At 34.3% G+C, this 12,936-nt stretch overlaps 1 protein-coding gene across 1 annotated transcript; it reads left to right on the forward strand.

Moving 5' to 3' along the window:
* Positions 1-11,090: 11,090 nt before the first annotated feature.
* LOC131067756 (uncharacterized) lies at positions 11,091-12,429 on the forward strand. The gene has a single exon (XM_058002885.2). The coding sequence runs from the start codon at positions 11,282-11,284 to the stop codon at positions 11,822-11,824; it is 543 nt and encodes a 180-aa protein (XP_057858868.2). The 5' UTR covers positions 11,091-11,281; the 3' UTR covers positions 11,825-12,429.
* Positions 12,430-12,936: the final 507 nt, after the last annotated feature.

Below are 12,936 nucleotides of genomic sequence, written 5' to 3' on the forward strand. Positions count from 1 at the left end.
CCAAATCTGACTGTTTGACTATTTTTTTGTGACAAGAGGACATAGTGTTGATGAAGACCCAATGTTTGCAAGTGTCTAGACTCAAAATGACTCCAAAAAAAAAAAAGTGTGTTGTTTGATGTAAAAATGTTTTACATACACTTGAAAACACAAAAGACACAATGTTTTGTTGTTTGGTCTTGAATGTTTGATTGTTCAAAATAAGTCAAGCAAAATTCTTATGGTTGGCCAAGACAATAGTTGTTGATCCCACATGGGGTTTTACCCCTGAGGCTATGCTATTCAGAGTGGATACTTAAACGCTTGACCTCACTGGCTCCACCCTCGGCACTCACTTCTCGGGTTAGCCAAGCATCAGTCCCCATGAAAAATCCCCGTGGCGAACTTTGTATCTCTACTAAGAACCGTATGTGTGTGGGTTGCTACCAGAGGTCCGACCTCCTGCCTCAACAACTAGAAGGATTTGGGCTTCTAAAACAAAAAGGTGCTAGTAAGGGCATCCGCTCGTGTGGCCATACATGCGGCACTTTCAGCTCTGTAAATACAGAAGGCTCCTAGTCGGTAGGGGTTATGCCCTACAAATGATCAAATAAATTTGATCAAATGGGTTTATGGGGAGACATAGTGTCGGTATGAACTAATCAACACACGTTCTTCATAGTTTTCACCATGAATATAGTTATTTATAGTGGTTTGGAAGAAGATTGTTTTTCTTTTGCTACCACTTAGGTCGTTCTCTTCTCACTAGTAGTCCTAATGACCACACGGGAAGACAGGCCCTCTAAAGATTAAACAAAGAGAGCCTATTGCTCAAGACACAAAAGACAATGATTCAATTTTAGTGCACCAATTGAAGTGTTTGCTAATCTATTGAAAACAAAGCACACAATAAAAATCCAAAAAAACCTTTGCCAAGGACCTGCACCAAAGAGTTGTTAGTAGTTTGGATTGTTTCAAATAATCACCCCTTCCTGCAAGCACACAAGTTAGGTAAATTTTAAAACCAAAAGACTTTGTGAAAATAGGGGCCTTCAACAAAACGATTTTGCTTTCAAGACAAGCTGCACCAATTTTGTTAGCTAGATCTAAAAATGTTAGCTCAAAATAAACTGGATCTAAAACCTTAAATGCAAAACCCAAAACCAAATCAATAAACCCCAAAAAAATTGAAACCGATGCACACAGACGCGGTTACCTTCGACATAGATGCGACTTCCTGACGCAAACGCCGTTCTGTGAGACACAGACGCGGCTCCAAAACCCAGACACGACTTCTGGACATAGATGCGTCTAAAAACACCGCAGACGCGACTGAGGAACACAAACGTGGTTTTTGAAATCTACAAAATAAAATACTGTCGATAACATAGACTCGATTCCAGATGTCGCAGACGCGTTAGAAAATCAAAAACACGATCCGAAAGTATGCAGACGCGAAAATATCAAAATGCTGTCAAAAATGTCAGATCTGCAACTTTAAAACACAAAATCTGCAACAAGGATGTTAAATGCAAAAAGGGACAAGAGTCCCACCGGGCGTGCCAAAATGTATACGGTGAAAATGGATAACAATAATAACGATATTGAAAGGTTAAATGAATTCAACCACAAAACCCTAGCCTAACAACAACAAAGATCCACCATAACATATGAAGATTACCTAAGACAATGCAAATCAAACAAAATCACAAAGATTATACCATCACATGTCCAATAGGGTTTGGATCTCCATTCTTCCTATCTCCATTGATCTTGCTTGATATATTTGCTCTCAGATTTTATGTGCACAAGAGCTCAACAAAGAGTGGAATGTGGTTGCAAATAGGATCGCATATGCTCAAAAGCGTAGTGTAGTCAAGTGCATAAATTGATTAGGGTTAGATAATGAAGGAAACAACTTCTTATATAGAAGACACTATACGAAATGGAGGGATAAGATTGAGAGGTGTAAAAGGAGGTCGGCTATGATTAGAGGGTAGGTAAAAGAAATAATAAAATAATGAAAGGGGTAGGTAGTGTGTGAATTAAGAGATGAATGACATGTGTCATGGGTGGAAAAGGTTAATGAATTAATTAAATAAATAAAGATTTATTTAATTAATAGAAGGAGTGGGATCAATTAAATAAATAAAATATTTATTTAATTTAGGAAAAGGATAATTTAAATAAATAAATGTATTTATTTAAATGAGAAATAAGGCTAGAAGAGGATAAATGAATTAATTAAATAAATAAAGATTTATTTAATTAATAGAAGAATTAAGCTTAGATAATTAAATAAATAAAATATTTATTTAATTAGACTGGACAATTTTGGGTGTCTACAATATATTTTCTTAGTTTTTCTATATGTTAGTAAATGACATTTTTGAAGGCCTTCGGGGCATTTTTAGCCCTTGAAACTAGTTCTTTCAATATTTCACCTACAACTCTTGGAGACCTTTCCAACGAGTTAAACGGCTCATAATTTCGAGTCCTGTGCAAAAAGTTATGCCTAGTTAAAGTTAGGACAAAGTTTATATAGTTTTTAAAAAAAATTACATAGTTTTAGATTTTATTATGTAAATAAACCAGATATGACTGTTGGTTTTTCGATTCTCAAGGAGTTGTTGGTGACCCGTGGAATCCCTTGGACTACTATACGTTGGATTTTCAAATTGAATACAATACGTTTTGGCTTGCTTCAATTATGTATTATCTTGTTCATCCACAACACCGCAGGTTCTTGTTTAGGTGTTATCGTCTGAATCCACAATTTGGATCAGCACAATTCTGATATAAGTCTGCAATACACTTCGATTTCACGTCTAAGACTCCATAATGGCATTGCCCTCCTCTATAGACAATAATGTTGACTTCAAACAATGAAAACTTGCATCTAACATGTCCCCAAGACAAATCATGGCATAATGAAAGTCTGAAGCAACTCTCCAAACTAATATAACTGATATAAAATCTCCAAATTAGCTCTATGTGAGAACCTGAGTGCTCCTCACTCTCAATGCAACCCTTCGGAGGATCTTTCACCTTTTCAGTTATGCGAATCTAAGGGAGGTATTGTTCACTAAGACCAAATTTGCAAATAACCCCTGGTTTCAGAACTCAACACAAGAGGAAATATCAAACAACTTAGGCCCATCCCTCCATTTCCCTCTTCTATTTAATCTTTTCATAACCCATCATAAAATTCCTTCTAGAAGGGGGTAAGTACACTTTATTATTTTTAAGTGACTTTTTTTTTAATTATTTTATTTTATACATAAGTCACTTTAATAATTTAATAAAATATAAGTCATCTCACATGTGATTTTGAATAAATATAATGAGACAACTTATATAATATTAAATTAAATAAATTTCCTCCTTATTTCTCCTCAAACAATTCCAAGCTAAAATCGAGGATATTACAATCCACTCGGGCTCTTGAAATTGCTTGTCCTCAAGCAATCACGGCTACAAGGAACTCTTTCCCCACTTGGATCCCATGAAAAACTCTTTGTAATGTCCCTGTGAACACCACACAACTGTCGCACTATCACATGAATCCACTGAATCAAATCAATAACCTCATCATGTGCTACAGGAGTGCAGGTCTCATGAGGTAGCAAATCAGGTGGTTCATCCTTCTTGCTCACAAACTCTGCTGAAAGTAAGTCATCAAATAAATCATCCATCACTTGTATCCTTGAATTATGTACCTGAAGTAAGTCATGCACACGAGGATCCAAAGTGACACTGTAGAGACTCCTCACTGTATATATTTCTGAATTTCCTTGTGGGAAACCTGTATGAAGTCCTGATACACTAGAAGAAGAATCCCCATTATCATTGTCAAGAGAATGATCCACATCCCAATCATAGAGTGGATTGTCTAACAACCATGTAGTATCAATCTCAAACAAATGATTGTCCATCAACTCAAGCTTCTCCTGCATAATCACATGATCCCTTTTCCTACTTTTACCTCTACAAAGAGACATAGAATGCAAGATCCCATCAACTATTCCCCTTAATAAATGAGTCTTATCATTCAATTCAACCTTCATTTCCATCTTAGGCACATTGAGGGTAAATACTCCAATGTGTTGGAGCCATTTCATACCCAAGACTACATCCATTGCACCCATGTTAACTACATAAAAATCAACTTGCAACTCATAATAATTCAACTGCAAAGTAAGATTACCTATCTATTTGATGCACATGAGGGTATAACCATCTGCTACTCTAACTCTAAATCCACTGAAGTCCTTTGTTTGCAACCTGCATCTAGTCACAAACCCCTCATCAATAAAATTGTGTGATGCTCCAGTGTCTAAGAGTGCAATACAATGTTGCCCATTAATTGTTCCTCGGAATATGAAGGTAACCTCATCCTTCTCTTCAGCAAACAAGGCCATAGGAGAAAGATTCCCATCCAGTTCAAACTCTCTTGAAGCAGCTAGTTGATCCAAATTTTCAAAATCAGGATCCTCATAGTATACCCACATTACACGATTTGCCTTACTCTTAGGTCCTAAGGGGCAATCATTCTCTTTGTTGTAAGGCTCCTTGCACCAAAAACATAATTTCCTTATGCTTAGATCTTCTCGTGTCTCCTCATCCATCATAGGTGTTGGTTTATTTTTCTTTTCAACAATTTGTTGAGGACTCTCTCGGTCGGTAGGAGTTTCCTTATGATAAATTTTGTTTCTAGGCATTGCGAACTCCATGCTCCTTGCTTTCTTCATTGCTTTTTGTAGTGTAGGAGGGTCAAAGACTTTCAACCATCCTCTGAGTGGCTCCATTAGTCCTTCCATAAACAAGACAACCAACCTCCTTTCGCTAATGCTAGGCACCATAACTGATAATCTCTAAAAATCAGCAACATAAGCATCAAGGGTCTCATGTCGCTTTAATTGTGCCAATTCATGAAAGCTGACTTCGGGATCCTTGACATCAAACCTTTCAATCAGCTAATTAGTAAATTCAACATAAGTGGTAATGAGATTGTGTCCTAGTGTGATCAAACCGTGGTACCACCACTCATGAGTGGTTCCTTCCAAATGCAAGGTAGCAAACTTAATTGCATCTTCCTCTAGCATAGGTCTTAAGGATAGGTAATTATCAAGCTTCTGCACCCAAGACCTTGTTGTACATTTATTACTGCCATCAAAATAAGGCATAGGTAACTTACAAAGTGTCTGCTGATAATCATTTCTAGCTCCTCTCCTATTCCTTCGATTCATATATTGTTCAAAGGTCCACTGGTCCTTCAAATCAGCAGGTAGTGCATTATAATCCTGGTAAGCTTTCCTTGCTTCATCTCCAAATGTGGTAGCAATAACTATAGGAGCGTCTTCCCTTGGTGTGAAGGTAGGGAAGAGGGGTCTAGAGGCTGGTCCTCTAGTAGAAGTCCTGTGGACATACCTGTCTCCTTCCACATTCCTAGTGTTCTCATTGCTCCCACTGTGCTCAACTTTATTCCTTTGGTGATTGTTATTGTTGTTGGACTGCCACTCCATTTTTCCCAACAATCATGACATCATATCCAACATGGTGTCAAACTTCCTTTCTATCTGAGCATCTTTGTCATCTTCAACCATTTTTCCAACATCTCTTTCCCTCAATGCTGTTGATAATGTGTCTATGTTAGGGACCTGTGGGTTTTGGTACTGCTGTCTTCGTTGTTCCCTATTATAGTACCTTACTTCCCTTGCACTCATTCAATAATTTTGATCACAAGGTGGCAGGATGAAAGCTCTGATACCACTGCAATATCCCTTGCCTATTCTAATATAATAAACACCTCAAGGAATATTGTCAAACACTTCATATGCAACTTCAAGTTTGCTAGTCTGATTATACAGTCTAATAATATTGGGTTGAAAGATGTTTTGAGTGTTGCAATTGAAAGTATGATAGCCAAGAATATGCATATACAACAGGTTTATAATGTTCTATATCAAATTAGACCCACAAATCATGTGCTTATAGCTAGCTAACATTATTACAAACAGTTGACACACAACCTCAGAAAGTCATGTATGAAGATGCAACCATTGCTCCATCCTTATTTCAATTGATGATCAAATAGGACAATATATTGACAACACTATGATCAAAACACATTGACTAATTTCAATGACCACTTTCATATTTTCTGAAGACAAGTAACAACTATGAACTTATGCATACAAATTGTGATTACAATTAAATTTCAATGTTGAATGAACTTGAAAACAAATCACCTTAGTGTATTGATGACGATGTAAGCAAGGCCATGAGTTTTGGAGCCTCCACCATGCCAATTCAAATTGATCCCTAAATTGCCCTTGCTGCTGGAATATAAGTCTGAAACCATTAATTATTGGCCATTAAGTCTCCTTTCAAACACTCGATGCCATTGTTGACCTCCTTAATTGAGACCGCCCTAAGCATATGTAAGATTGGATGCCCTCACAAAGAGATAATAGCTAAATCATGGGTGAAGAGGGTCTAGTACGAATGTGCTACATACCTGATTTACCACTGATTTAACCTCATACACACCTTCACAAATCACTCCAAGGTATCGCCTCTCTTCCCCAACATTATAGCTAACCTCTTAAGGAATATTTGATGCCTCAATGATGACATCTGATCCAAATCATGGGTTAGGAGTGCTGAAACCCAATGTTGATCAGACCTGCAATTCTTATCAGCCTTCACCAATTAACTCCTCCAATGATCCTAGATGAAGATCACCCTCCTCCTTTAATAGGAATCGATGGGTTTAGGACTACAATGGGATAAGTCTGAAAACTTCATGAATCCCAACCTCCATGACAATGTAGCCACTCAATAAGCTCAATATGGAAGACTGTTTTGTCTCCTACTCTCAGCTGCAACCCTTCGGAAGGTCTTTCACTCCCTCAATTATGCTATCTATGGGAGTTTTCGTTCCCAAAGATAAATCTGTAGAAACCCCTTGGTTCTACAAAACCAATTCAACTCAAATATCAATTCTCCAAAACATATCCTTTCAATGAAACTCATCCTCTATTTATCCTTTTTCCCCTTACGTCTCATAAGCTTCTAGAGGATTCTACAAATAATATTAAAATAATATTATTATATTTTAGTGACTTTATAATGTATTATTTAATTTTTAAGTCACTACTTAATTAATTAATTAAATATAAAGTCACTTTTTAATTTTTAATTTATTTAATGATTTTATAAGAAACTAATTAATTAATTTCTCCTTATTCCTCCACTTAGCCGAAAGGCTAGAAAAAATGGGGACATTACAATTCGAAAACCAAAAAAGTACAAATCAAAGGACTTTTCCCCCACTGAAATAGAGAAGAATATTTGCATTCAAGTAAGAAGGATAATTCTAGGGAAGTAAATCCTCAAGGTATGGTGATTGATTCTTCTAAATTAATATCAAAAAAATTGAGAACCATAGAGACAACTAGCACCCACAACGAGGTACCTACTCATTCGGAATCAAAGAAGAATGAATTTGGGAAAAAAGGGGCACATGGAAATTGCAACCCCCTCTCATTTGCCAATACTAGAGAATAAAAAGGTTACAATTCAAGGCACTCCCAAATGAACAAAGCAATCATACAATTCACAGGTCTAGGAGCAAAAAAATCAAGCAAAGAATAAGATGCATTTGATCAGGAAGATCCATTGGATACCATCGATATCCTTGATCCATGATGCACAAGACAAATTGTGGCTAATTTTATAAACAATGACCCAATCAAGAGAAGACAATTAAAAAAATTAAATAAATAAAAAAGGGTCAATGAAGATGCATTACAAAGAGAGCAAGCATCAATCAATTCCTATATGCTAACATCTGGATCCAAGGAAGGAAACATCTCCCTTGAAGATAAATGAAGATTCTCACATGGAATGTCAAGGGATAAAATGACCTTGACAAAATTTGCATGGTCAAGTGCCTGTTAGAGACAAGCGAGACATAATCAGTACTCCTTCAGGAAACAAAATTAGCCCTCAAAGAAGTAGAAATTTATGCAAAACATTGCAAGGGATGGAATGAAAATTTCATAGAGGCCATAGGTGCCTCTGGTGGGATTGAGATTTTATGGTGTACAAACAAGGTGAATTTGAAATCATCAGTTCTTACACAAATTGGTAGATTGCAAAGGCTAAAAGCCTAAATTCCACTTTGGAGTTCACACTTTTCAACATATATGGGCCAATAAAAATAGAAGATAAGAGGCCATTCTAGAGGGATCTAAGTAATCAAATTTTGATTTCACAATATAAATTCATGCTAGGAGTTGATTTCAATGTGATACTTGATCTAAAGGATAAGATGGGAGGAGTAAGGCACATGATCAGTCACAAAAGGATTTCTCATCATTTGTGGAGAACAATGTACTTATCGACTATGTACCACCAAATATTTGAACTATTGAGAAAACTAGTGAATGCCTTACATAATATTCCACACCAAATCTTCTACAAGGTTCTTAGTGTGAAGCTTCATGTGAGCTCTAGTTTCTTGACATTAAGTATATGAAGAAAATGTTGAATTTTCTCATTGCACGTGCTTGAGAATTAGGTTGGTGGTCTTTGGTTATTTGAGATTTGATCTTTCATTTTTAAGATGGGAAATTTAAACTTTGGCATTTGCATGACTATAATGGGCCTTTTATGGGGTGTTACTTGGTTGATCAAAACACTCACAAGGTTAATGCATAATTAACAAATCCTATTTCTGATGTATTTTTCATGAAACCAAAATAGATGCTTTCTTCTATTATTTTTGTGGACTTAAATACATTTTTTGTGATGGGGCAATTAATTTTTTGTCATAACCAACAAATAAATGTTTGATGTAGAAGAGGAGAAATAACTTTAATCCCTATATAATGAAATTCAAGCTTCCCAGATTGAATATGAATAGGCCATCATATTTTCATGTAAAACATGTTATACAACATAAGTATAGGAAAGTAAGTGCAAGACCCTCCTCTTGACCAAAATTTTGGAAGAAATCTACAATCATGTTACATTTCATATGTCTTTGACTCACTCAAAGTCATAATTATGATTTTTGGGAAGAGATAGTGAATCTTATCACATTAACAATATTTGCAAATATTTGTCCATCATTTTTGTAACTCTGAAGAATTTATCAAGGATGGAAAGCTGCTCTAGATTAGGCTACTCTAAAATTTATCAAGGATGGAAAGCTTTTCTAGATTTAGAATTTTTGTAACTCTAGATTAATTAAGACAGATGAGGCTGAGCACTAGTGCTAGGAATTAGGATTTTTGGAAACCTAATACTTGGCTACATTAGTGAAATTTAGTGTTGGGTAAGTTGACCTTGGAGTTAGTGGATGCAACATCATGAATCAATCTAGAGTTTGTAGGTCTTCCTTTGAATCATCTTGTTCATGCGTGGTAGACAATGCAACATAACATGGAGAGCACCAACATAAGTTTATTGTTGTATCTGCAACCCCATGTGGTCATTGTAGATAGTTTCTACAAGAATTATTGGGCACCACTGAGATTGATATCTTGATTGTTGATGAATGTATAGAAACCTAGTCTCTATAACATTTTCTTCCACACATATTCGATCCAAATGATTTGGCACTCCACACTCCTCTTATTTTTTAGCCTCACTTCCATAAGTTCTGTATGCTAAGGAATAAATAGGGATCTAACAATAGGTATTATAATAATATCATATATGAGGATGAAACCACAAACTAATGCCTTCATTTAACAATAACAATAAAATTGTTTAAGAATGAAGTAAAACACAACAAAAATGATCCAACTACATACATTTTCTCAAAAAATACTCATTGGAAACTATGACAAGTGACTTACCTCAAGGTACTGTACAAATTGTGTCATGCTATTAACGATATGGGCGATGAGGAAAAATGAGTAGGATTTGCAAGAAAATATTACAAAATCATACAAAAACAAAACTTGTAAAGAGTGAAATGACCCAAAACCAATCTCCCTTCAATTGCTAGTTCAATCTATTCAACATTAATGAATAGTAGGTCTAAAAATATCAGGGCTTTAAAGCTTCTTGATGGTTGAGCTCGGGATAATATTTTCGTAGAATTTTAAACAAAATTAGAAGGCTAGAATTTTTTTAAAGCATAATACAACTCTCTTAGAATATGGCTGGATAAAATGTAACCACCCATCCACTAACTATTGGTTAATATAATGTCATATAAGTCCACTTTAAAAAGCCTATCAACCAATTATTAAATAGTATATTGTATTAAAAATAAATATATAAAAATATTTTTTGTATATTATATTTTTATATTTAGTGATAAATTTTATATTCTATATAATAAAATATAATATAATATTAATTTTATAAATAAGAAAAATTTATAATTAAATAAGTACATGTAATATTGTTATTTATACATAATAGTAGTTTTTTAAAAACAAGTATGTATTTTCTTATTTTCTTATTTTCTATATTAAAAAAATATGTATTTGTTATTTTTACATGAATGCATATAAAATTAATTAAGAGATATGTGAAGTGTTTATTTTATTTCTTGATATCTTTTATATAATTTAAAAATAAAAATAAATCTATATTATTAAGATAAGTAGGTAGTTTTTACTTAAAACACATGCATTCTATTTTTTTAAAAAAATTTAATATATTTTTAAGAATGAGTGTATATTTTTACATATATATTTTTTAAATATAGATATGTAGTACATATTTTCAAAAGATAAGTATTTACTTTTTATATAAATTTATTTAAAATAGATTAGATCATTATTCTATATTTTGATGTCTATTACAATTTATTTTTTAAGAATCAATATTTATTTTTACATTTAAAAAAAAAATAGATATGTACTAAAAAAATGATAATCTATATATTGATTTAATATTGTTTTAAAAGATATATTTGTTATCTAGATATTTTTAAAAAAACGTGTTTTATTTATATAATTTAAGAAGAATTATGGTGAAAAAATAATTTTAGAATTACGAAACAAATTTAAGATAAATTATATTCTAAATATAGTACACCGATGTTGGAGCAAGGAAATATCAATGCGGCGACGTCTATTAAAAGAGGAATGGCGGATCGAGTTTCCAAGAGTCTTCTTGGAAACTACACCAGACGCGCTAAACCAGATTTGACGCCTATTTCTTTGTCTTAGACCTCTACCTTCCAGTATTCAACCTTAATTTGATTTCTGTCTGCGATTCAGAATTTTTTGCAATTTAGAAGAACTTTTGTTTAGAGAAAAGGGGGGTAAAAATGGGGACGGCTGTTATGCAGGCGCAGGATTGTCTGAGTCCTTATGAGGGCTTAACGGGGGCTGTTTATCGGGCCCCTGCGAAACCGAAATCTAAGTCTCCAAGCAGGAAAAAATCACAGCAGGAGAAGAAACGGCCATTAAAGTCAGAGGTTTGGAAAAGATCTGTCAAGAGCCAGAATTGTCAGCCAGAGAAGGAGAAATCCAACGTGAAGGAGCAGGGTAAGAATAATATGGTGATGGAGCAAGTCACGATCTTGAAGAGGGGAGAGACAGTCGGTCATGCGATTAGCCCTCCCAAAGCTGAATTTGCAGCTGCAGGGTTCGAACCTGCGACCTTTATAAAAATGTCAAATTCAAAGCCGAGGACAGAGAAATGGGCCGGCCCTGCGTTTGCCAATTCTCCGTCGCCGAGTTGCTTGCCGTTGCCAAAATTTTCCTTCAACAAGATGGCGGCTCCTGCAGAGGAAAAGGTTTTAACTGAAGAAGATTTGGTGCGGATTTCTGCTACGAGGGATCTGAGGCGCTTGTTAGGCCTGGTCTGACTGATCTTTTGGCTGTTTTACCAGAAATGGTTAAATGTATTATCTGAATTGAATTTAGTGCCATGATTGTCCCAAATTTTAATAGGGAAGAACAATCTAGGAACTGACATCAATTTGTAGCATAGTGATTTCAATCAAATTGAGGTCTCAGTCGAGGGAGGGTTTAAATTGGTCTGGGCGAGGTTCTCAGCCAATATTTTTATCTGTGCAATTAAGCTTTGCAGGTGACGAGATCTGGTTGAGTTGAGGCCTATTTTCTGTTATACTCTGCTTAATGTATTGAAGATATTAATAAGGGGTAATGTAGCTTGTCCGCCATTAAAGCTAGGTAAGATGAGTCGATGAACAAGTTAAAGTTTTGTTTATTGCAAGTTGTAGGAAGGAAGTAACTGTCACTTGACATGGTAGCCGCTGTCAATGGTGTTGTTATAATTTATCTCGCCATGAAAGCTGTCCACGGATTGGATTATATTCTTCAGACTTGATATGTATCAGTAAAATGTTGTAGTCTTCTATTTGTCCAGGACTTGTAACGAGGGGTATAATCTTATTGTCTTTTATCTTCTGAAAATAGTAAATGGTGGGGGCGGGACTCGATCCTTCGTGAATGGAGTTAGCACTATATTTAAGACTCAACGAAAGAGTCAAGAGAAAAATGGATAATAAATACTATAAGTGGTTAGTTTGAATTTAATTAATTTTATAATAAATAATAATTAAATTTTAATACGTGTCTAATAAATTTATTTCTAAAAATAATAATAAATTCTCAATTAAAATATTAAAAACCAATAAAAATTTGAAGAATTAAATCAAAAACAAAAGTTGAAATTTTTTACTAAAAAATCAATATTTAAGCATAGAAATAATGATTAAATTTAAGAGGCATCTAATAATTTTTATATCCTTTTACCAAATTTAAAATGATAAAAATAATTATAAACATAATTATTATCTAAAATTTTATGTAAAAATAATAATTAAATTTAAACGGTGTCTATAATTTATATTTTTATGAAACTTAAAATAATAAATAAATGCAAAAGAAATTAAGAGATAGTTGAAGATGTGTGATATATGCAAATTTTCAATATATTCTAGTATATTTATCT

The sequence above is a fragment of the Cryptomeria japonica genome, chromosome 9, assembly GCF_030272615.1.
Source record: "Cryptomeria japonica chromosome 9, Sugi_1.0, whole genome shotgun sequence".
NCBI classification, from domain to species: Eukaryota; Viridiplantae; Streptophyta; class Pinopsida; order Cupressales; family Cupressaceae; genus Cryptomeria; species Cryptomeria japonica.